Here is a 26,616-nt window from a genome sequence, read left to right on the forward strand (position 1 = left end):
ATTCTCTTAACATAAAACAACTATTTAGTAATACATTGGATAAATTTTGCAGCACTCTTCATGCATCTTACCTGATATGAAGAGCACGTTTGACCTAAATGATGATTTAACTTTTTCCTTTTACCTGTTTTTAAAGGCATGGATTGAAAGTTTGGCCTTTTGGCACCAAGTTGGTTTTAAGAAAGTACTGTTATATATTTTGTTATGAACAGCTATCATACGTTTTGTTATGTGTGATATTATTAAAAATAAAAGAAACCTTGGCCTAGGTTCCATAATAATTTTTGCACCAAGTTGCTTTCAGGTAACCCTGGTTAGCATTTAGGAATCCATATGCTCATTTGTATACTCTCTTAAAGGCTAGATGTCTGCAAGTTTTTCATGGGCATATGAATTTAGCTGAACCCATTAAGAAAGCTGCTATCTGCAGTAGATGCCCGGTGCTTCTGCTTGCTGTAGCTGTGCTGCCACCTAGTGTCCAATATGTCCAGCACCACTACACTGGAAAAGCACGCAAACTCAGCAGCAGTATTGGACAAAGAGGGGGAAGGGCTCTGTTGCTCTGGCTTTGGTTGGCCCAAGCTCTCATGCTAATAAGATAAAGCCTTAGATATGCTCCCTGGGGTGCTGAGTTGTCCTAGTCTCCACTTAGCAGCCATGGGACAAAAGGGCTGTCGCTTCTCCCTATTTTTCTTCTCTCCTGTACAGGTAGGACTCTTACATGATTGTTCAGGCAGCTTTTGTGTCATTTCTAGTACAGATAAAGACTCTTCATTAACAATTTTAGGATTTTATTGTCTTTGGCCGAGCTGTGCTTAGCTGAATTTGGCTGTCTTGTTGTTTTATAAAGATTCCTAAATGGTTCTTGGCTTGGAATGTACAGCTCTAGGAAAAATCTTTGATTGATGAGCACTATTACATTATGTGGAGCTTCTTTTCACTCATTTCTTTAAAGAACCATCCACTGAAAGGTCCTTTAGTGAACCAAAAGTGTTTCTTCTAAGCCATTGATCCAAAGAGTGATCGTTTTAAAAATGTGAAGTTATGAAGGACTTCCAGAACATGTCAGCTTCCAGAAGTATGCAAAAGTTTGGGTACCCTGGAATGAATTACATTTTTTTTGATGATCTTCTAAGTGGAAAAAGTACACTTCATCTATAGAGAACATACATCTGCACATTTTAATGCACAATTACAGGTTACTTGCTGAATTTAAAACACAAGATATAGAACATCTCATATTTATATTTTAGGTTTTATTCTTTTCCAATAGTGAATCTGTAGAAATGCCATATTTAGGAGGATGTACTAACTTATTGTTATTCAACAAAACATTTACCTTGACCAGGGGTGTTCAAACATTCTCTGTTACACAGAAAGGTTCTTCTGCCTGTGCCGTGTTTGGCTTGGGTCAGTTATTTCCAGGTACATGTTCTCAAAACTGAGTTCAGGTTAGGTAGGGCTGTCTCAGACAGCTCCAGTGGTGCAGCTGTTTATTTAGGTCTCTAAGCTGCGCCCATTGCTTTATGATGCAGGCAAACAGTTCATACTCAACTAAATCACACGACAAGTGTTTATTTTTCACTACCTCTACATTAAATTATTCTCCAGACTTGACAGTAGCTCACATCTTATGGAAAACTTTTCTTTTTCTCTTTTTTGTTTGTTCTTTGTAGGCCAACCTCTCTTTGACCCCCACAACACTGGCCCCCTCACCCAAAAGCCCAGAGACGAAGCTGCAGCCTGCGCCTTTCTGCCCCATCAGCCCCTGTGGCTCATTAAGCCCCACGCTGCGGCCCCCTCAGCAGCCCGGCGAGGATGAGGTGCCTGTCAGCTTTGAGCAGCCAGCTGAGGGCACCCCTCTGCCCAACATAAATAAGGTTTGAAAACCATGAATTAGACATAAAGCTATTTTTTACAAATATTTCTGCTGAAATTGGTAGACATCTATATTCAGCCATAAAGCTATGAATCCTATAATGTCTCAGTTTAAAACTTTTTAAAACGCATAACAAAACATTTAAAGGGCCAATATTCAACATTTTTGTTGTATTTAGTTTTTCCCTCTTAACTCCAATTACGACATTTGTGTGGATTATGTACCAAAAGTAGCCATAGTTCATTAATTGATTCTTTACCATGCCTTTAAGGATATATGTAAATGAGCTCCATTTTGATTGGCTGTTCTATTTTGCACCTCATTTAAAAAGCACTCAGAGATGAAACACTGCTTGTAATGTCAGTGAGCATGGACAGGGCTAAACTGCTGTATGCTGTGTAGTACATGTAAATGTGCTGCTTTGTGTGACATCACAGAAGTACTTGGTTGTATTTAAGGCTTAATTTCCACATGTGAACTGTATTGACTGGGGAGCGAATGGTAACAATGTAACAATGTTTTTATGGGACATGAATCTCAAAAAAGTGAGAAACATTTGGTTTCTGTGATGTATAGACCAGTCAGGTTGCATTTGCATATGATCACCTGGGGCTTTCTAGGTTTCATTCATTTTCAGCAATGCTGGCATTTTAGTTTGAAGTGCTTCTTGAAGAGCGTTTTCACATGCACACTTTTTCACTCATGTATGGAATAATTATAACCCTGTAAATGTGGTCAGGCCTCTGAAGTAACACCTGCTTGTACTAAAAGGTTCTGTAGCTAGAACATAGTTACTGTAATCACGTTATGCACCACAGGATATGAGAATAAGTGCAATCTGTGCTTTAGACAACAACAAACCATAATATCCAAACCTATTGTTAAGAGGCATAAATGACATCATCTACTGCTACCAAATTTATATTTTTTGAACATCTGCTTGCTGCTATCAGTTGTTATCCAAGCATCATTTGGGAATATACAGGTTACGTGACCACTTTGATACACTATTCCAAACAGCACTGGTGAATATGGATGCTGTTGTTACTGGAACACATCTGAATTGAGTGTGCACTTAACAGTATTAAGTGCTATAAAGGGGATTTGAACCTGTATTTAGCTCACGTGTAAATGTGGCCTTAGAGGCTTAGCATGACTCTCTCTATCCTATGTGAACAAAGAGGCCACACTAGAGAAAATGTCAAAACGCATAGATGACCTCAGCACACTGTGCATTAAAGCAGAATTGATGTCATATACTGGTTAGGACACATTAGTTGCAGAGGTGGAGCTGTTTTCAGTGTCTAAGCTTCATATAAGCCTAAAGTGGCAAGCAGTGGAGGATGAAAAGTGTAATCCCTTTAACCTACTTCTCTCTCACATCCTTATACCTCTGTCTGTGAAGTCAGATTCACAGATGAATGAGGCCGTGTCAAGCTGAGAGCTTTGAGTTGGAGTTGTTTGAGTTAAGATCATAGGAAACTGTTAGTAGCTTACCAAGCAGAGCTGGTTGCATCTGTTTGCCTTTGGGCAAAGTGACTGTAACCACCATGTATTCATAAAGGATTTTTAATTCCCACTTGAATAAAGTACTTTTCCTTAAAAACTGTTACTATTGTTAACAATGAATGAAACAGTTGGAGAGCAGATAGCATTATATAATGCAATTTATGTAATGCATAGCAGATCAATGTTAGCCTTGTTAACTGTATTATTTTTGTGATGCTCAGAAATAAAAATTGGAAAAGAGGAAAAATCGACTGTATTCAGCACATGGAGCAGAATGGCATATTTTCAAGTACTCTTAATGCTGTAGTGGAGAGGTTGTTGGACTAATGTATCTCATAGAGACCATAAAATTGTTCCACCTACCTGACTTTTTCACTGTTGCTCTGCTTCTGAGCACATCTGCACTAATCAAGGCAGAAATGTGTAGGGAAAAAACAGCATTTTATTCACCATTTCTCTTTTTTGTGACCATTAAAATTATTTGTAACATTACAGATTTCGACACCACAGGCCTATTTATTCTTTGTGTCTTTTGAGTTTATTCTTTCTGTCTTGTTTTTGGTGGGCAATTTTATTTTTTTTTATTTGTGCCAGACTGTGTTGACACCACATGTTCAAAACTGCATAAAAGAACAATCAAGCATTTTTCAACCAAATCTTTGTCTGCTGCACCTGTAGCATAATAATGCTGAAAACCCAATAGCTGTGCCTCAGTCTGTCGATGCTGTCACACCCATATAAGGACCTCATTTTCTAAGCTTGTTTTCTCTGTTACAAAAATGAATGAATTTTCTGAAACAGTTGCTGATGCGTTCAGTGGTAAACAAAAATGCTCCAAAGCTGATACCAACATTAATTAGTAGTCAGACAGGTTTTCTGTTCATTTCTGAGTTCAGTGGTAAAATCATTGTCTGTGATAATCTACTGTTTGCAGCACATGCATCAGTGTAACTTAGGTGTTCTGTGCATTCACACCACAGAGTCGAGTCAGGCTGTCCTTCAAGCGGCGACCGCCCACTCGCCAGCACAGAAAGTCAGCAGGTGAGGAGATTTTGGTAGATACGCATGAGAGAAGCACTTCCCCTTGTGCTCCACACAGTCCTGATAAGAATGGGGAAGTGTTCAGTGCTCCACAGGAAATGAAAGAGGAGGACCTACAAGACGCCACTGTTGTGACTGACCAAGACACAGATCCACAGGAAGGACACAGTGGAGGGGTGAGCCAGGACAATGGGGGGACTAAAGTTACCCAAGGGAAGGAAGAGGGAGAGGTAACTGTAGCAGAGGGCTCAGACAAACCCCAGCCTACTAACCCTGCAGAGATCCAACACGAAGAAAAGCCAAGTGAGGAACAAAGTCCAGAGGAGATGGAACCAGTGGAAGAAGGGGGTGAACTGCTCCCCACAGAAGAGAATGGGGAACTAAAGGTAACAATATCACACTTATCAAACTGACCACCTGTGAATTTATACCACTAATAATGTGCAGATAAGGAATTAAACTCAGTACCTCCTAAAGATGGGACACAACCCTCGACAGTCTAATTCAATTATCACCAGTGTAATTATATCACAGCAGCAGAGGCTGAACATCATCATGGTTTAAATAACAGGCATGTGAAATGCATCTGAACCTAACCTTTAGTTTAACACCAACAATTTTTTTTAAGAAGTAAGAAGAAATGAACAGCAAACAAAATCGAAGTTATTAAGTCCACCCTAGGGCTGTCACAGTGAAATTTTATGAAATTTAGATCACAGTTAATTGTCATTTAAATAACTGTGATTTGCAATTCAACTGCCTTTTCTTGTTCATTGTTTGCAACTATTAAAATACAAGACTTAAGTGGCCAAATTGCCTGCTTAGCTACCTCACCTGCTAGCTATGTTTACTTAGTAGCTAACAATGGTTGTACTATAGAAACAATACAAAGCTACATGCTCTTCACAGTGAAAATATAGGCAAAAAACACTCATTTAGTCAGCATACATGCAAAAATGTTAATTAACAAATAAATAAACAGTACTCAGCGGTGCCATCTCAACATTAGAGCACCAAATTAGAAGCTAGATCTTCTGTTTTTGTGACATGGAGCGATGAGGTGGACGCATGTGCTGAGATATGAGAGATTTTTTTGGGCAAATCCAGGGTCATGGTCAATAGAGTCCAGGTTCAGGTAGCCAACACGAAGAGCAGGAGGAACAGACATGACAAGGAACACAGAAATCCAAACACTGAACAAAACACTTTAAACCATACAATACATACAAACAGCACGTCAAAACAAGCATACAATCAAACAAATGTACAACTCAAACAAAGACCAACACAGACCAGGGCAAACATGGGGCTTATATAACACAGGGATGACAGGTGGGAAAAAGGTGGAATCAATCAGGGGAGGAGTAGCGAAACAAGGGGGCTGAATTCAAAACACAACAAACAAGTGGAAAAGTAAACAAAAGCACATGGAGGAGTGCGAGGAGCCAACTGTGACAGTTTTCATTAATAAGTGAATGCATTTACTGCTTTCTTTTATTTATATTCATTTGCCTCAGCTCAACACACTCCCCCAACCCCACACAACCTTATTCACATTATTTAACATTTAATGTAAGCCAAGATTTGAAATCAGCCTAGATGAGCTATGAGGCTAATGCAAGTATTGTAAATAAAAGCTTATTAGTGTCGTGTAAACTGGCTAAATCATCACACACTTACCTCAGACCACATAGAGCTGTTATGAATTTCCAGTAAATTTCAAATTGTACATTTGACCTTGTATGATGTACTGTTATCTGCATAAAATGGACAAAAGTACATCAGTTGATGTGGTTTGAGGTAAATATGTGATAATGTTGGCATGCATTTTGCTTTTGCACAATACTAACGGGTGGCTGTAAGCTACCATTATTTTTAGGTATATTAGCCTAACAAAAAAGCAAACTTTGGACCCCAAACATGCCTTGGCTGAAAGAAAAGGGGAACAAACTTGCTTTTCCATTCAGACAGGGGTAGACAGAAACATTTGGACTGGTCACTCAAAACAACAGTGTAATGGATCTTGTGTCCAAAAATGTTTATCATGTATACAATGCATATATTAAACATTATATTTGCCATGTATATATGATAAACATTGTAAATGCAATGTTTATCACATATACCATCCATCCATCAATCCATTATCTTCCGCTTCTCCGGGCTTCGGGTCGCGGGGGCAACATCCTAAGCAATGAGGCCCAGACCTCCCTTTCCCCAGCCACTTCCACTAGCTCTGTAAGGGAGATTCCGAGGTGCTCCCAGGCCAGCTGGGCGATATAGTCACGTCAGCGTGTCCTGGGTCTTCCCCGGGGTCTCCTCCCAGGTGAGGTAAACTTTTCATACATGATTTTTGTTGTCATGAGAAAAATCTCCCATCTGAAAAGCAAGAGTGGAGAAATATATTTAAATATATCTAGAGAAGAACAATGAAATGAGCACATCGGCTTCCCACCCACAGTAGAAGTTACACACTCTCAGAACCTCACATACACGCACAAGCTTCATTTTCAGATTCTGTGTAGTTAAAAAAAGGCGAAAAGAAGACCTTAAGTTTTCAGAGTAAGTTTAAAAACAGAAACCCAGAAACTGATGTGGAATCCTTCTTTGAATTCTTCTTATTCTTCATTTATTAGGAAAAAAACGTCTGAAGACTGAGATGGAAAAATCGTAGCTGCAAAAAGTGTAAAGATCGATGGAGGACACATTCCAAAGGAGGGAAAGAAGACACTGGCTGAATGAAGAGACTGAACTATTATTGTTTTGTGACGATGGACCTGAATTAAACCTCTGATTAAACTGTTGTGTACAGGGTTAGATTACCAAATCCATGATGTCAATAAACCTTTCCTTTAACGAGCCCCGTAGCGACTACCATAGCTATTAACATGCCTTGGATGACTGACCGTGTAGACAGGGGTTTAAGAATACTAAAATATTTTCATAAAGTGATCAGAAAATAAGATGTTTATTAACTTTGGGAAGGATATGCAGCTGTCCTGATCAACTGTGCTTTTTTCTCCATCACTGCTGTCAGTGTACTGATGTAACTTTTTAATCTTTCTACTTTCTCTTTCTGAGCTTGTGTAGCTTGCAAATATACTGAAAATGATAATTTAATGCAGACAGATCAGTTAATAGACCCTAATTGCTATGCAAAGTATGGACTGTGATAGAGCACATTTTAATGGGGGCATCTGAGGTGGATCACTGTGTTCACTCATTCCTGATTAAGCTACTTTACTACTGTGCTACACTTGATGACCATTTGCTGTAAAAAGATGATTAAATTTTGATTTTATATAAAGAGGTTTGTCAGTTATAAATATTTAATCTGAGGGTATTTTTTTTTGGATCTTGTGGATTTGTATTATAGAAGCATTACCGGCTATGATGATATATGATGAACTACTATTCTGTGGTTTTATTTCATAATGTAACACTCTGTGGTGTCCACACTGGGGCACTGCAGCAATGATTTGATTTGTCTGATTTGTTTGTTGCAGTTCAAAACATACAACTGAAGCTATGTAATAAGCTTTAATGATTTAACAGCATTTGGTTCTCCAGTTTAATTTTAGTAAAGTCAATGTGCTTTTATTTTGAAAGACTTAATTAATTCGACAGACTTAATTTTCCAATGCTCTTAATGCTGGTTTTTCTTTTGCCTCTGAGTGTAAAAGAGGATCTTAGAAGTGCGCTCTCCTGAAGTCTATTGGTCCACTGGTTTGGAGTGTCAGGTCCTCTAACACTTGGCCACGCCCACTTCGCAAATCACTAGTAAACAGATTTTTGATTCTGTTCTCATTATTTGTATTTACAAACTTTTTTTCATTTTGACACATAATACTTTGTGGATTTTTTATTAAATTAAACGGGAAAAAAATTTGATTTTTTACGTATTCCACGTCCGTAAATGGTAGAGATATAAAGTCATCCAGAGAGATTTGAAGTGAAATGCTCTGTTCTACAGAAATTTGCAGAGCCAGAATTGTTCACAGTGGTGGTCTTAAGAATTTAATGCCTCTAAAAGCTCCTTTGCAGGAAGGTTATTACATGAACTGGTTCGATACACTGCCTGATGTCTGATACATTGATTTGACAGTTTTGTGATAAAGTACTGGCTTAAAATGTATTTCAATCCACTTATTCTAATCCTCGTGTGTCAGACACAGGGCCTGCAAAGTATTTTAGTTTTCTATTAATATTACCCTGTTTCACAATGCGCTGCACTACAGTCCCCAGCATGCACTGCAACGCAATGTGTGCTCTGACTCTGCTACCAAAACAACAATCTATGGGACAGTGGTTACACCCCAGTTGCACACAATTCAACACAATTCCATACCAGTCATATCACCAAACACACTAGCTGCATTTCAAGTTCAAGTTTCAAGTTCATTTGCCATTTGCACAACATGTCAGGACATTTATGCACTGAAATGCTTGTGGTGAGGCTCAGGTAATCACTCTACAGAAAGTAAATAGTAAAAGTAAAATATAAAAAAACTAATTGAAATATATTAAATACAAAATATAGAGAAATATACATTTTAAAGTGACTTAAGTGACTCAATGTTATTGTTCTATAAAATGACTTAGTGTTAAGGTGTTATTGTCCATAGCAGAGATGATATAATAATAATAATAATAATGCTGACAGAGTGACTGAGTGAAATGATAGTTGGGGAAGGACCTGCAACTTCACAGCATGTTCAGAAGCCTGACAGCCTGTGGGTAGAAACTGTTCATTAACCGGGTTGTCCTAGCCTGTATGGTACGAAATATCCTGGCTGATGGCAGGATGGTGAACAGACTATGTGCTTGGTGACGCTGTCTGACTGGATCTTTTTTGTAATGAACAGGGGAGAAGGAACACCCCTCTGCCGCTTCCTGTAGTCCACAATCATCTCCTTTGTTGTGCTGATGTTGAGACACGCCACCACTTTGATAGAGCGCTGACCCTGACCCTGAGACTCTGTAGGCTGTTTCATCTCCATCAGTGATGAGGCCTAGTGTGTGGTGGTGTCATCAGTAAACTTGAAGATGATGTTAGACATATGTTTGGCTGAGCACACATCCCTAGGGAGCCCCTGTGCTCAGAGTCAGTGTGGGAGAGAAGCTGTTACCAACTTTCACCACCTGGGGTCTGCTCATCAGTAAGTCCTGTATCCAGTTGCAGAGATGAGAGACCCAAGTCTATGAGCTTAGGAATGAGTGTGGCAGGGATGATTGTGTTGAATGCTGAGCTGTAATCTATGAACAGCATTCTTACATATGTGTTCTTTCTGTCCAGGTGTGTGAGAGCAGTGTGTATCGTAGTGCAATAGCGTCGTCTATGGATCTGTTGGAGCGCTATGCAAATTGGTGAGGGTCCATGGTGGCTGGAAATGTTGAGCAGATGTTCATTTTCAGATGTTTATGTTCAACCAACATAAACACTTAACGCTCAGCAGCTCAGAAACTAAGCCCAATTCTCAATGAACTTGCAGCAAAGAAAGCAGGCCAGGTGTCTAGTTCAATCAGGTCCGTCGGTTTCAAAGACAGAGCACCTGGCAACATTTCAATTTTTAATGTTTTATTTCATTTCCAGGTCTATTATAAGTGCCTATTTTTAACTGCTGACATGTTTTTGTGTATTTTGAATAAACAATGGCCTGTTTGGGTTACAGCACAACATTAATTAAAAATGAAATAAACACATTTTTCTCTCTGGCCCACAGATTTGTTGAGATTTTTTAATATGGCCCCTTTAGTGGTTGAGTTTGACACCCCTGTTTTAAGTACATGCAGGGCAAAATAGTTCCCAAAGAAAATGTATTTGTTCAGATTGCTGACTATTTTTCCTTCATCAGCATATACAAATTAGCAGAGCAGGTTCACCAGTGGCTTAAACGGCTATATTTGTGTTGTAGACATGGTGACTTCTGGTTCCAGTCACCATCACTGTATAGACATCTGAGTCTCTACAATGAACCAGTTCACATCAAACTACTCTGCTTGCATCTGAAGGGCTGAATCGATCATAGACCCATAGACACGATAGACCAGCGCTGCTGTTGAGCAAAATCGGTTTTCCTGAATAACAAAGAAAACCACTGAAAGCAGAATAGCGCTATTCCCCACCTGTGTTCCGGAAAACCCCGCCTCCCGCCCCGGGATTGGATAGCAGTTCAGAAGCAGACCGCTTGGCTGCCTGAGTCAATCCGGGCACCAGGGGTGGGGTTTGTCGGAATACCGGTGGGAAGTGAAACATCTCCACCTGCTCCTGACGCGCTGCGGAAAAGCAGACAAGCGTTCATACCGAGACCCCAGAAACCGCCTGGGAAATCATGAGCAGTTAGCATTAGCGACCAGGATGAAACTGAATCCGGTTTTACTGTAGCCTGGTTAACTAAGAGGGATTGTCTTGTTTTGTTGCGACTGTCCTCTCGAAAGAAAGACCAAATCTGTCAGCAGCATTCTTGCGAAACTTTCATCAAACAGAAAATGCCTGTAGTTTCCGGGTGAGAGACCGTAGTAAGGAAAAACACGGTGGAAAGTATGGACGACTTGGAATTAAAATGTCTCGATGAAGTCTCTGACAACAATAACGTTGAAAATGGAGAAATGTATGAAGAGGTATGTTGACCCCATAATACTTCTGTCTGTCTTGTGGCTACACGAACGTCACCCTGAGAGCTGGCTTGTCGCCATATCACCGATAGTACTTCATGAAATATTTAAGATGTGAAGGTAAAATTCACCTGTATACAGAAACTGTGAAAATGTGTAGGTAATAACTCACAGTTGATCCAGAAACTGTGGAGATGAAACACAGAAACTGGACAGTAATATGATGTAAAATGGCTACAGGCTATTGTGGGGTTGTACTAGTACAAACACGTTCCTAGGCATCTGAGCTGGCTTGTATTGTTACTTTGGAATTTAAAGAACGGAGTTTTTGTTTCCTCGGTTGCACAACCTGTTACCAAAAGGTTTTGTATTTTTGCATTCAGACTTAGATCTAACTGTGACTTTTAACGGGCCAGAAGAAAGACTAACCTTCGAGTGCGAGTTCCCATTGCCTGCTGTAAACCCACATTCAAGTAGAGTGTTTACTCAGCAAACAGAAACATGTCTCTGTCTCTTTGACAACTGCTTTTTTAGTCAGGGCAATCTGTTCTCTTTATGATATGTATATACACGTGTTCCCAGGTGAGCCCAGGAAATGGAACCTGTTCAAGCCACCATGCATCAGATATCACTGAAGGCAGGCCTCTACTCACATCTGCACAGGTAGGAGTTTCACTGACGTCATGTTTGTTTGTTTGTTTGTTTTTTTTAAGACAAGTTGACCGGTTACAATAATGATATATTATCAGGTTACTTCACTGACTCAATCTTACAGTTCCATTCATGGTCTTCATTATAGGGAAAAGTAAAATTTTGAATTGGTTTGATTAGGTTTTGTTATTAAGTTTGGTGCCAAATGGGTTCTTTGGAGCAACGCCATAGAAGAACACATCTTTGCTTATAGAACATGTTAATGGATGAAATATGTATGTATGTATGTATGTATGTTTAAAGAACCTGCACATAATGTAAAGGTTTCACACAAGTATGAGGTTATTCCCAGAACAATTCTGTGAACATTGTGTCCAAATTTTGCTCTAATGCAGCTCTGTACACTGCTGATCCAACCTGAAAAAGGGCCACATTCTACATTTTTCTTGTATTTTATTTCTTTTTGTTAATTTTGGTGCATATTTCTGTGGGTTTGGCCATTTTCATCCTCAAGGCTGTTTTTCTTGCAGTGCATTTAAGACTGAGATGAAAATGACTTCTCTTCTGATTGAATGCCCTGTAACACATCTCCTCAAAAAAAGCAGCTTTGGCTGGAACATTATTCTAACTTCAACATGAATGGGTGGGGCTAAACTGCAGTAGGCTGAACCGATGGATATAAGTATCTTGATTTCCATGACATTACAAAAACACCAAGTTCAAAATGGGCTGTTTTTTGCTGCTTAGTTTCTATATATGGACTATCTTCCACTATGTGGACAGTGCTTACACACTACATTAAAGTCTTTTATTTAGAACAAGTAAAGACGATTTGGTTTGTCATGATATGCACTGAATATCTAGTACAGTTGTGTTGTGAGCTGACTTTGAGCAAAAATGTTTTTGTGTTTTTTACATCAACATAATGGTTGTTTCTCAGTTTACTTGCTTTTGGCCATGTTTGTGTTGATGAAATACGTTGTATTCATTCGGAACTGATAGACGCATTTGAATCCAGTAAATTGAAAGGAATGTTTCTGTAGAGGCCGAGCAGGTCTGACTACTCTCTCTACCCAGCAAAAGAAAAAAGAAGTCATACCACATGTCGTCCTAGATCAAGTAGTCTAGAGCTGAAGGAAATATTAACCAAGTGCAGAAAAGTCGACCCTATCATACGTCTTACACTTCTTGGCCTTCTGTCACTTCCTTATGTGTTTGGTATGGGTCTGACTCACTCCAGGCATTGCTTGACTCACTCCATGTATTTGGCTTGTAAAAAGGTCAAAGCGTAGGGTGTATATGGGTGTTTGTTTTGTGTGAATGTGTGTTTGTCTGCATTCTCAGGTTGCTGAGAACAATGGAGATCACTGTTCTGTGAGATGTCCTACGTTGCCAGAGACAAAGGTATAGAATGGTATTATTTACGATATCACTTTATGTTAGTGCAGCTCTGTCTGTATTTGTCTACTAATAAAGTTCCCAATTCACCCTTCGGGACCCCGGAGCTAGTCTACATTTTTCTGTTGCAGTTTCTTAAATAGTTAGGGTCTGTCTCACAAAGCACATTCAACTTACAGAGTTCCTGATTTTGTTGTAACTGCTGTTAATTTGTTTCATGATAGTAGATATTAACTTTTGTGGTTGACTAAAGTTTAGATACTGTAATATTTTTGTGTGTGTATATGAAAATGCGGCGTTTATGATGAACAGATAACACCGGAAACATGGAGAGGTTTTGAGCCTAATTTTCAAAGAAGTAGCAACAAATAATATCACTTAAATATGCAGAAAGTAAAGAACTTATAATGGTGAAAAAAAACAATGTTACTGCTTACAGAAGTATTACATTTTTATAGAAAATTCATTACTTCTTTTGTTGAAAACATGGTTACATGTCACAAGGGGTAGCTAAGGCTTTGTTCACATGACAGGGTAAATCAGATTGTTGAATATGATTTTCAGAGTACAGATTTAAATGCTGAGGTACTAACATTAATAAACAAAACTTGATTTGCGATAAGAGAGTTAAGTCTCATGAGTGGCAAAGAACAAATTTGTCAACTTTGTTTGAAATATTTCCAAATATTTCCATACTAACATTTGGATATTTTGCTAAACTTGAGATAAATGACTTCATTGGGGAGGCACAGTATTTAAGACATCTATAATCTGTTTTTCTCTTTCATTAAACAACTTCTATTTCATGAAGCAGTTTTTCTGTTTGATTTAGGTTAAGTTAAATTCTTGATCAAAAAGATTTTTATCCTTATTAACTATACAAGTTTACAAAGACTATTAAACCAGAAGTAACAGAAAGTAATCAGATTATATTATATATTAATCCTTTGGATTATGTCACAATTAAGTTTTTTTTTCAAAGAGGTAATCAGTAACCTGTAACAGAATACGCTTTTAAAGTAATCCCCCCAACCCAAGAAACAAATATATGACAAAGGAGATCCTGAACTGTAAAGCAGCTGAACTCTGATATCAAGCAAGAATGGGAAAACATTTCACTTTTGAAACTACAACAACTGGTCTCCTCAGTTCCCAAACACTTACAGAGTGTAGTAAAAAGACTCAAGAAGGTTTGCTGCAGCACCGTGGTAAATATGTCCCTGTCTCAACTTTTTAAAAATGTTTTACTTACACAAAATTCAATATGGGCATATATAAAATAAATAAATAAAAATCACAGTGTGCCAACTTTTTTGGGAACTGAGTTTAACTCAACTGTAGTTTAAAACTGTTTTCAATGAATAGCTTTCACCTGAGTTTATTTGGCAGGTTTCAAATGCTTTCATTTGAATATGGGAATTTTCAGCAAGCCATTTCCACTTTGGCTTTTCTTATTTGCATGTGCATATAAGAATCAGTGCTCCCTGAGCAAAATAATCTTTGTGCCTGAGATTGGCTAAGTCTGTGCATTCACCAGATACATTTTTTTTTGCATATATAGTGTAATCGATGTATCAGTGAAAATACTTGAAATGTTCAGTACAACAGCTGCAACAAACAACTTTTCACGCTCGATTAGTTGGTCCATTACAACTTTAATAAATCTCTTAACTGGAAACAAAAACCTGCAGATTTTAGCCTGGTAATAATGGTTCATTCAGTAAATTTAAAATTCAAGGATTATTAAGTCTTTAAAAAAAAAACGAAAAAAAAACAACATAATATGCCTGTGTTGAGCTGTTTTTTTAAAAAAAAGGCTTTTATTGTTGGCACAGCAACAAATTTGCTCAGAAAACTTTATTTTGAAGGGTGCAGAATCAATAAAAGAGCAGCTCAAACAAATCTTACATGTTAGCCTAGTTTTCTGTTCTTAATAATAAAGCAAAAATAAACAGCCTCTGTGTGGTTGATAACATCATATAATGAAATCTGATATTATAGAACTGTCTAGTCATGTGCTGTGTCTGATACAGAGACCTAAATTGGCTGATTACACACAACATAGCAGTAACCACGCACGTAATGTATCTTTTTATTTATTTTTTAATACTTTTCCAATACTGAATATAGAGTTTTAAAATATCACTGGGGTTTAAAGCACTGTGTTCGTTGGATGGGAGGCAAAAACCCTGAGGGGGAAAAAGAAAACAATCCAAGCTAGTCTGTGTGCATTACTGTAAAAGCGACCTTGATGGCTGAGCTGAGCAATTTAGGCCAACAGTTTTAAAATACATCTCATCCCTTCATGTGCTGAACTGAAACAGAATTAGCTGAAAACCAGACATGTTTTATTCTTGACTACAATTTTAATGAAATAGTATCTCACCATGCCAAGTTTCTGCCATGGATATTTATTGGGAGCATGCAATTGAAAACTGTAGGTAGTAAATTTCCTTATAAGAAATTGCTGCCAACATAATAACGTGCTCTGTACATAAGTAACAATGTGGTCTGTATGATACACCAAAAGCAATGCTGAATTAACATTAAAATGTACTGAAAGTTACTACATCAAAGGTATGCCCATGCGTGGAAGGGGCAGTCGATTGGTAGGACAAATTGTTAGAACGTCAGTCCTCCTGAGCACGGTTTAACGTAACTTATAGACATGGGCAAAATACTTTGAAAAGGTAGTGATGGCTAAATACTGAATCAGTCAACTCTAACAGTAATGTGATGTAAATGAGACACATCAGCATCATCAGGCCATCTAACAGATAACATGACTCACTGCCAACCTTTTTTTATTTTATTTATTTATTTTAACACTATCACCATCATCAATAACATCGATTAGTTGTCACAGCCCTATTCAGTACAAAACATCCTTCCCCTGTCTTTCTACAGTTTGGTGTTGTTTACATGAAAGTCTGCTGTGTATATGATGTTCTGTTAATACAATGCTACGCTTTTATGTACAGCCTAGGGTGCTGGAAAGACTGAAAAAGGAGCTGAACGAAACAGTGGTATGGAAGATTAAAGTGTGGATGGCCATTCTTATTGCCTTTGTCTTCATCGTTTCAGTCATCCTGCTCTTTCTCTTTCTCTGCTCAGGTACTGCCCATTACAGCACACTTTTAAATCCATTCATGCTGGGTTGTGACTTAGACTATACATATTTCTAGTTTTTGACATATAGGGACACATCCACCACAAAGTTTCTTTACAATCAAATTTGCCAGTTTGCTCTATAACATAATAACTTCAGTTGAGTTGAAAAAAATCAATTGCCTATTTAAAGAGCGTAAATCAACATTATATCAACTCATGCTACAAAATTTTGGTATAGGAAAGCAGCAGCATTCAATTACACCACGAGTGCACTTACCTGACTTACAGTATGTGCATCATAAAACTGCAGCAGAGACAAGTCAAAATCAAAATAATTAATTGGCCATATCCTGACGGAGAAGCAGCTTGATGGATGGATGGATGGATGGATGGATGGATGGATGGATGGATGGATGGATGGATGGATGGATGCTGACTGAATGAATCACAAATCTGCTGATTCCAATCTTACCTGATTTCAATTGTTTATTCCCAGATATTATTTGAATGCTGTGTGTATGAAAGCAGGGGGCTGCTCAAATCCTTATTGTTGACATCCTTATTGCCTGATGTTTCCATTATTTAGTCTCTTCTCTGTGTGCTCTATGCTGTGTTACTGCAGGCATTTTCTTGCTTTGTAAACACATGCCTTTCAGTAAGTGACTTTTCCAGTGATGGTGTATGACTGCATTCCTGTGTCTTGGTAACCCAGATCATCAAGAGGATGTGGATGATCAATATGATGCTTCATCATTTGTGGTGCCACTCTTCTTCAGGGGCAGTTTTACACTTGCCAACCAGAGTTTTGTGCAAGACTCAACGCCTCAACCCAATTTGGATGATGGTCTACCCAAAAATCTCCAACAAAAGGTAAGGCTACTGTAGTATGGTGCCACTATGAGATTCTCTTTGCATCTAGCTTGGCTGCACGGAAGTCAGCAAGCTTGAATGTGCTGAATCATTTCCTTCACAATGTGCAATAATTCATAACGCTGATAATTCGCCAACATGCTCTATTTCTGATTCCTAACACTTAAAGTGACTGTTTGCAGTACACCAGAGGATTTCGTGAAAATGAATTTTGTTTGTAGAAGTATTTCACCTGCACGTTTGAGTAGTTTTAAGAACTAATAAATCTGTGGCTGTGAGAATTTAGGGAACTTTTGGTGGGGGTTTCCATTTGAGGCAAGTTGAAGTTGCTGTATTACTAAGACATTTGTTTGTTTTTCTTTCATTTTGCATTCCTTGCCCACTCAAGCTCACGGACATCTACAAATCCTCCCATGCTTTGGAGCGCTACTTCTCCCTTGCCACAATAAATACACTGAGGTAACAGTGTTGATCCTTTTGAGCAAGTGTTGTTTGCCAGGCACATGGTTTCATTTGAATTAAAATGTCTTGTGTAAGGGCAGAGACAGCATTTGATTAATCTATAAATGGCAGTGGAATAGAAATACTTTAATACAGGTTTATTAATAACCCTAAGGAGGATGATTCATAATTTATCTTCATATTATTTGTATCCTTTATTTCTCTAAGAATTTTGGAGATTAAATCTGTCTTTCATGTCCCTTTTGTTAGCAGACCTGCCTGTATGCAAACTTAATACTTAGCAGTAAGGAGGTGCCCTTTGAAAACTTGCAAACACAGGTTTACTCTTAAACATGGGGATTTTGGTTGGGCTGGAAAAAACTGCTTAGTCTGAAGAGAAAAAGTGTTACATTCCATGCATTCAACAGAATCCCTTGAAATGCTGTTTTGTTGTAAAATGTACAGAATTTTACATCTCCTTCCTCTTTTTCACAGAAATGCTTCTGTTCAGTATCAACTGCAGTTTAAGATGCCTTTAGAGCATGAACAGTTAACACACTATACTCTGAGCAGAGAAGTGGTGTACCATGTGCTTTTACAACACCTGCTTGATCAAGACACTGAGAACTCTCTTTACATTGAGCCGTCTTCACTCAACATGGAGGGTAACGCTATGAAACTTATTTTATATTTAACTAGACTCTTAAAGTCGCACACAGAGGAAAAAATCTGAAACTGTACAAGTTGTTTACCTTAGCTTCGATTCTGAAATCTGTATCCTCATTTAAAGAGGAATTCCACAGACAATTGTATAATTTCATTGTTGAAAGTTGTTGGTGTAGTCCTGTTAAGGGCCAGTTTCCTGGACTTGAATTAACCTAGTCTTGGACTGAACTGTAATATTAGTGGTCATTCTACATTGAAAAGCCTTTTTATTATTTTTTTTATCCTGCAAAACCAGCCCAGGATGAAATTACATCTTTGGCGGTAACACATAATGATTCTTCTTTCTTCTTGCAGTCGGGAAATGGAACTGATCGCCTACACAGTGCTGATATGCAGTTTTCTACTCACTCCTGCCTGTGACGATCATTTGAGAACTTATTTCAGGGGAAGTCTCTGCATGTGTCTCTCCTTGCACTACCAATCTTTTAGTTTTAAGCCTGTGAATCACTTCTTACTGGACATCAGCAGTAAGACAAAGATTGCAATTTCTTTAAAGAAGTTCAGAGACTCATGCAAAAGAAATAGTTTTTTCCTCACTCTTTTAACAGGGCTGAATGTCCTACAGCTGTCTTTAACTTTCAGCCCTTCTTTTGTTCCTGGTGTTAACACACTCTAGGCGTCTCTGCAGTTTTGATAAGCGCATAAGCAAGCCAAGCATGTTTATGTACTTTGAGGGTGTAGCTACTGCCAGTCTTGGGGTTGAGGACTGTACCCAGCTCTTTCAAGTAAAGAACTGCAGTTCAATACTTGTGCTTGTCTGGCACTTTAAAATAGTAAAATTATAAGCTATATATTATTTTAGATTAAATAACTTTTATTCCAACACATAGGCCTATATATTTTTTATAAGGCATTTGTAATACTTACTAGATGGTGCTTTTGCATAACTTGGTCCAATATCCCAGTAAAGGCCAAATCATTTGATCTGTGCTTCTACATGTCTCATGTGTCTTAATCTGTTTTGACATTCAATGTAATTAACAATTTAATGTTTATTAATAAACTCTGTCATGGTTGATATAAAAATGAGTGTCTTTAACCCTAATTCAGTGAAGGTAAGCATTTTACCAGCATACAGCTTATCACTCAGAATTTTCCCAATTTAACACGTTGTTGATGATGACTCATGAAAATCGATGAAATCAGGTGCCAACTGTTATCCTAAAATATCTCTTGCTATTAATGAGTCTGCTCACATTACAGTAGTATTTGTAATGATAGTGATTTAATTGGGCTGAGTGACTTTGACTGCTTTGTGAGATACCTCTCTGCCTTACATTAAAGTCTATTAAAGTTTACTTTTGGTCAGCGCTAAGGCAGTGCTGAATTCAGTGAAGTCAGTATAGTCAGAACTTGTAGAGGAGAATTACCATTCTGAAATATTTTCTGGGTTTCTCAAACGCTAGAGGGCGCTCCTGAGCAAGTCCAAAATTAGTGGTTTAAGATGGAGCATTTAAGCAAAAACATAGTTAATAAATGTTTAATCATTTAAAATTATATAATATTAATGTTAATAAAAAAAGAATGAAATCAAATATAAAATAATACATCCATTTTCTAAATGCAAAATAGCACATTTTACTGTTATATATTTAAGCACTTTTGAACATAGGAGTTTAATACGTTGCATCATGTACATTCATAACATCAGTGAGCGCCAACAGCCATTGAGCTTCTCCGCTCACCAACCAATCAGCACTCACTATCAGTAAAGCCAGTGTCCTGCTGCCCAACGCCCATTTCCTGTAGAAAAAAAGAAACATACAGTCTTTGTTTTTTTAGTGAAATACATCCTTCTGTTTTCTAAAATTAAATATAATTATATTAATATTAATTAATACTATATTAACTTTTTAGCTGTTTAACTCCATTCACCCCCATTCATTGAGGACTCGCTCACAGGCAGTCCTGTTTGTGATATAACGGGGAAATAGGAAAAGGCCAAGCTCCTCATAAACCGACTCTGTTATAGTCTGTTTTTAAGATGAATAGACCTGGTTTAAGGCAGTTTTGCTTTCTGCATAAGCTCCCTCAAGCAACATTCCCACTGGCTAGTTAACGTATCAATAAATAAAATCTCAACAGAAGCATTTCTGTTGGTTAGTCAGGTGTCATTCACTGGTTTCTGTTGATTTCCATGAGGCACAGTTACAGAAATGAACATTAAACAATACCAAATTTACAGTACTTTTGAAAGGTGTAACTTACAGTGCTTCCTGTACTGCAGCAAAATCTAATGCAAACGGTTCCTGGCTTTTGGACCATGAATTGGACCTGACCAGAGTTTGGAAAAACACTTGGATGGCTAAATACTGTTGATGCCTAAGTACTGAATACACTGCCCTAAATGTATTCATTAACATTCTGTTCCAACATATAAAAATGTATTTAGAATACATTTAGCAAACATCTTGACAAAGCACAATATGAAAATCCCACTGGTGTACTTTCAATTCAATTATTAATTAATATGTTACACGGAGACATTTCCTGCATTCAAATGAAGTTCACCACTGTTATGAACAATTCTGACAGGAACTCTTTATAGGTTTCTCTATAAAGAAGCATTTCACATCAAGCCACTCTAGGATGTAAACAAGGCCATTCAATGGCTCAATTATGCAGAAATATTGTAAAAGTGATGGAATTTCCTTTTTAAGTACCATTTTCTGGATTTTAAGTAAACCCTGAATTTGAAAGAAAATGTTATTTCAAGGTTTATTCTATATTAAAAAGGCTTTTAGTGTAGTCTTAGAACTAATCTGTAAAACCAGCCCAAACTGAAATGACATCTATGGCAGGGGCATACATAATGATTCTTCTTTCTCTTTGGTCAGTTCCATTTTGTCTGCTATGACCCAGTGCTGATATGCAGTTTTAATTATCAGGGACACACAGTGTCCAAAAGCTGAGACCACTAATGCAAATGCTTTTATTTTTCATTGCTTTCCAATTTAATAGCGTGATTTTCATTACAAATTCTATTATCAGCATAACAGTATGAATGAAAAGTAGAATCTAGTAACAATTTTACATGATTCTCAAGATTTTAAAGTATTTGATATTAAATATATAATATATTTTATTTTAATGATGACATACTTGTGTTGGCATGAACTCCACAAGTTTGTGCAAAAGCCTCTGATGAGTAGATCAAATCAACCTGAGAGTCATCTGAAGCCAAGCTTCAGTGGAAAAGATGAGAATAAAACAGACTTTTTTGTACCTTTTTTGGCCTCATCATGGTCAGTGTCACACTTGCTTAAATTTAAATTTAAAAATGTCAAAAAAGTGACCTAGAAATATAGCAGAATCTTGAAAAAAATCTTCTATTTGATTCTCATGTCTTTTCTTTGTAAAAAAAAAAATCTGTGTGGTCTCAGCCTTTTGGTTCTCACTGTATTTTGCTGTTGTTGGAACAAAACGTTTCAAAATGGTAAAAATCTCCAAAATGGTAACTTGGAAAAAACCTATTTACTTTTAATGTAAATCAATGAAACCACATTTTTCCCCCAAGTCATTTTGGGCCATTTCTTTTGGTCCATTCATCATGAAATTTACATACGATGTAACAAACAACAGCCATTTTCAAATTATATCAAAAACTGAAAAATGCCAAAAAGGAGATGAGGTTTTGTTCTGACAATAATGATATATGGCTTTATACAGGCATATAGAAAGATATTTATATGCATATAATAAGTAATTTTTTTAAATGCTTTAATAAGTAAACTCATAAACCAAAATGTCTTCAAAGGGTGTCCCATTTTATTTACCATATTTAGAAAAAAGTAGAATAAATCTAGAAATATAGTATACTAATAGTATAACAGCGTAATGCCACTTACATTTTGACAATACATATACAGATTGTGAAATATATATTTTCCCCCTTTTGCTAAACTCACTAAACTTGTGCTTTTTATTTGCAAATATGTCCAATGACTCTGAAGATCTCAGTACTATTGACATAACTGCCTCACACTGACTCATAGATCTATTCATAACAGGAATTTTAAGAAGCTAATTAACAAAAATTGACACGTGAAATGCTATTTTGTTGTTGTTTTTTTCCCTTTGGCTTTTCTTTATGGAGTAAATACTTTAAAAGTACTTTCCTAAACCTTTTTAAAAGTAATTTAAAAGTGAACCAATAAGTCGTTCATCTTGTGATGGTTAAAACTGTGGAATTCTTGATCATGTTAGAGCCTAGCCTCTGTGTATGTCACAGCTTTCTGCTTCATAAGGTAGTGTAAAGATGGCTTTTTATAAAGCTCCTAACAAGATCACTGGGCACAAGCTGTTCCTGCTGTTGGACCAAACCGCACTGTTTAGTTCATCAGTCTGCCAAGTAGAACCTTATCAAAAACAAGGATGCTAGAGCTACAGATTTGTGCATGATGAGTAGTAAGTTTTGTAAAAAGGTGAGAATGCATTGATGCTATTTGTGTTTAATGCTTAATTGCTTTGTTCCCATATTACTGTACGCTTACTTCAGATAAAAGCGTTTCTTAACATGTTATTAAGCAGTACCATTTGTTACTCATTGCTATAAAGGGAAATGATAAGTAATTGGACAAATTAAGTCTGTATTTTTGTGTCATGTTGAAAAGCGAAAGTTCCTGGAACACCTGGTCAAAAATACCTTACTGGTAATTAGAAGACAAATTTAGTCAAAGCTATTTATGTTTCTAATCCATTCATTTTTTAAAATGTTGCATTTTCTTGAAAAAATATTCCATCCTCTGTATCCCCACTTTTAAAACACCTTTTCTGAAAGTGTTTGTCAATAAGTGTATAACACTTCAGCAGGCTTTACAGGTTATTTGTTTATTTCCATCACGCTGTGTCTGCATGACCTAATCCTTCTGAGAACCCTGCTCTGTCCAGATCAGAGCTACTCACTAATCATTCCCAATGTTACCGGGCTTTAAATACCTTGCCAGATAGACATGACAGAAGTGTAGCCTAAATCTCTGCTGATCTAGTCCAAGTCCAAAAAGCCTTCAGATGCCTGTTGTACAGCTTCCATGCTTGATTGACCTAACATGTGAAACACAGTCATAAGTAAATATGTTCTACTAAAGCAATTTAAAAAATGTATCTTTATTATATTTTACACCAAAGCTAATAGCGGAGGCAGTAGTACAGTGCAAACCCATTCAATAACACTTGGAATTCATTGGAGTTTCCAGTTAATTATGTACTCCCATCTTGAACCTGTACTCACTGGCCATTTTATCAGGTACCACTAAGGTGTAGCTATATTATGATGAATATCACTTATATACAGAATTTTGGAATTAAATTCTTTAGTTAAGGAAAGGAGCTCAGGGCAGCGGTGCTACTGATGTGATAGTGCTGGGTTGAGAATAGTTCACCAACTAAATATATCCATGTAGCACTGGTCATGTGGTCAGAAACTGCACTGACCAATGATGAAAGACTAGAGGATGACGCAAAGTTTGCATGAAAAAACAACTAACTATACAGCAGCAAGGTGTAGGTGGTGAGTTGGTCTAAGAAAGTGTTAAGGATGGTCCACCATCTAAATAACATAATATTTAAAGGATATTCTGTATTACTGATGGGGTGAAGTGCAATACTGCTGCAGGTTTACTAATAGACTTTATTACATTTACAAACAAAGATATAGCAGTGGGTGCGCAGCATCGCACCCCCTCAGGTTATTAAGCTACACAAATAAAGATCTCAACTTAAACACAAAGCCTATAAACCCCATTTGAGTTGACAGGGTGACAGTAGTCTCAGTCTCTATCTGTACAATAAAAAAACAAAAGTTCTGATCTCTGGTTTGGTATGTACTATATTTAACAATATACTAATATTTAGTACATACTAAAATATTGTCAAGTAAATTAACTATATTAGTAAAATATCAGACGCATTTAGTGCTAATCATAAAGAGCTGATTGAACGCTGCATTTCAATGGCACTGTTTTGGTACACTGTGGCAGTCACCCAAGCTTTTAAGGAGACTTATGTTCTTTAATCAGACTGCAGTGCTTTAAATCAGATTGGCGGATGTGCTACTACATTTTGGACAGCGATTAAATAATGTGCACAAGCCTTGTTTACAACTCCATTGTTCATTGTTAATTAAATTGCAAGCAGCAATGCATGGAAATGTCAGTGTTAACGACACGTCAACAGGACACCAGAAAGATTCATTAAGCTATTTCCATACAAATTTACAAGAATTTATAAAATAAGCATGCTTGTAAAAAAAACTCTGCAGATGTAGATGGAATTGAAGCTTTAGCTTTAAAAAAAAGTGTAAAAATAAATTTTTTAAGGCTCTTACTATTTTTGACAGTCCCAGTGTCCCCAGTGCACTGCGCAACAGTTCTGCTGTACTCTGTACTTTGACTGCTGAACGGAATCCATCTGGTATTAATCTGATCTGTTGTAGAGGTTGGTAATCGTCTGAGACCAGATTTACTAAAACGGGAGCACTGATCTTTGATAGCTTTATTGATTGAAACAGGGTGAGCCCTGCTGGGCAAACATACAGTGTTTATCTGTGCCTTGTTCTAATAATACACACCACATTAACTCATCTACTATTACAAACACTTATACTTTGATGTAAATGTGACAGTAAGATAAGAAATGTTTTATACATTATATCTCTGGATTACAATTGGTTGATTACAGGTCATCTTTTAAATATTTTCTAATGTCTGAATTTGTCAGATTATTGCAATCATGGCTGTTAGACAAATGATGTTACATTAAAATTTATTTCGAATCAAGCAAGAAGTGAAATAAGTGGTAGTAATAAGTAGTAATTCTTTCAAAGGTGAACATAATTAACAGGGCTGGATAAAATACAGATAAATGATGTAAGTGAAAGTATGAGTACTTTGTCAAAATCTTAGTTAACAGTGGTTGTATGGGGCCAAAAAATATGGTGAGAGTAAAGATTATCATTTAAATATACAGGGTGATTCAAAAAGATGAATCTGATTTCAAAATTATTTATTTCATTTGCAAATCATTACAGAACAATGCAGTAAACTGTAAATGGTTTAAGTGAGCATAAAACTTATTATGTAATTGTACAAGTGCTTAATATGAACCTCCTCCAGCTGTACGAATAGCATCAACACCATAATCAAATTCATCCCATACTCGATTGAGCATGTCTAGTGTCACTGAACTCATGGCTTTCAATGTGATTTTCGTAGATCATCCAGTGTTGTGGAACCAACAACGAGCGCTCTGAGCTGTTGGAGTTTCACTGCCGACAAAGATCACGCTGCACAGTTATGACGGATTCACTCTTATTGACGTTGGAGAACGTAGAACATTTTCTGCTCAGGGGTTGCATCTCCTCACAGACTGAAGGGCCAGTGACAGTCAGAAACTCCATGACCCCCTCTTTCAATTGGTATGTGATTGGTTCCTAGGCGCCTCTCAGTTATAAAAACATGGCACTTTGAAATCGGATTAAGAATCTCCCTGTATACAAGTACATAAAAGTAAAAGTAAACATTTGAACAAACTAATTCTGTTTTTGTTTGGTGGTGTGTGGGATGGTGAATAACTTGCAGTAAGTGAGAGCAAGGCACAAACCAACCTGGGCTAAAATGGAACATGCACACTTTGTTATTCAAAAGGTTCAAATCTGTGTTTTAACAGCAAACATCAATTCTGATGTCTGGTTTATTCCATAAAAATGTGTTTCAGTCATGTATAAGTGGGTGTAATTTATAATTCCCCCAGTTATAACTTTCACAAATCAGATTCATTTTGATCACTATCATTTTTTAATTGGAAAGCATGTCTGGTGTAAGTAACACACAACTGTATTTAATTCATTTTTGCATCAATGTACCAGATGTATTATCGACTGTTACTAGTCCCTCAGTGTTACAATTAACAATTATCCCTGTATTTGAGCACAGTTGTAAGGTTTGTACTTGCAGCTGGATTGTTTACAAACAGTAGTTGCTGGGAACAAAGATGTTTTCATTTGTAGCAGAGATGAGTAGGTTGATGTTTGGGTTTTCTGCTCCAGCCTTGGAGGTTTGTAGTGAGTATTTTCAAAGTTTAAATGAAAATATATGGAGTAAAAAGTATGATTTTCTCTTGGAAATGTAGTTGAGTAAAAGTACAAGTATACAATTTAAATATTGAGTAACTACAAATTCTCAAAAACAAAACTAAAGTATAGCAACAAAGTACAACTACTTATTTCCCACCCCTGCTAATTACCACCTTCCCCAAACAACAGCTCCTGTACATGGAGTTTTTACTGGGCTCTGTGGATAAATGGCCTGGGTAGAACATAGAAAGTAAGTGCAGGATTAAGGCCATATTTTAAGGCATATTCTTGATCTCTTACTGGA

At 37.2% G+C, this 26,616-nt stretch overlaps 2 protein-coding genes and 1 long non-coding RNA gene across 4 annotated transcripts in view; 2 read left to right on the forward strand and 1 right to left on the reverse strand.

Annotated features, from left to right (window-relative positions):
* Positions 1-7,757, forward strand: part of zgc:153184 (uncharacterized protein LOC751652 homolog) — a 28,385-nt gene extending 20,628 nt beyond the window's left edge. For both annotated transcript variants that reach the window (XM_017696798.2, XM_017696797.2), the window contains 3 exons: positions 1,677-1,880; positions 4,369-4,815; positions 7,066-7,757. In XM_017696798.2, the coding sequence (XP_017552287.1) occupies positions 1,677-1,880; positions 4,369-4,815; positions 7,066-7,080 (666 nt within the window). In that variant the 3' untranslated portion in view covers positions 7,081-7,757. The remainder of the gene's footprint in view (positions 1-1,676; positions 1,881-4,368; positions 4,816-7,065) is intronic.
* A 2,915-nt stretch (positions 7,758-10,672) lies between these two features.
* On the forward strand, positions 10,673-19,267 carry LOC108426955 (TPA-induced transmembrane protein). The gene is made up of 8 exons (XM_017696796.2): positions 10,673-11,050; positions 11,627-11,707; positions 13,040-13,099; positions 16,075-16,207; positions 16,917-17,074; positions 17,463-17,533; positions 18,011-18,180; positions 18,536-19,267. The coding sequence occupies exons 1-8, from the start codon at positions 10,973-10,975 to the stop codon at positions 18,550-18,552; spliced, it is 768 nt and encodes a 255-aa protein (XP_017552285.1). The 5' UTR covers positions 10,673-10,972; the 3' UTR covers positions 18,553-19,267.
* A 571-nt stretch (positions 19,268-19,838) lies between these two features.
* Positions 19,839-24,650, reverse strand: LOC108426904. The gene is made up of 3 exons (XR_001857807.2): positions 24,567-24,650; positions 23,180-23,284; positions 19,839-19,984 (listed from the first exon to the last, which is right to left on the reverse strand). It is a non-coding gene; the product is annotated as an uncharacterized LOC108426904 (long non-coding RNA).
* Between the last annotated feature and the right edge of the window lie 1,966 nt (positions 24,651-26,616).

The sequence above is a fragment of the Pygocentrus nattereri genome, chromosome 17 (genome assembly GCF_015220715.1).
Source record: "Pygocentrus nattereri isolate fPygNat1 chromosome 17, fPygNat1.pri, whole genome shotgun sequence".
In the NCBI taxonomy this organism is placed as follows: Eukaryota; Metazoa; Chordata; class Actinopteri; order Characiformes; family Serrasalmidae; genus Pygocentrus; species Pygocentrus nattereri.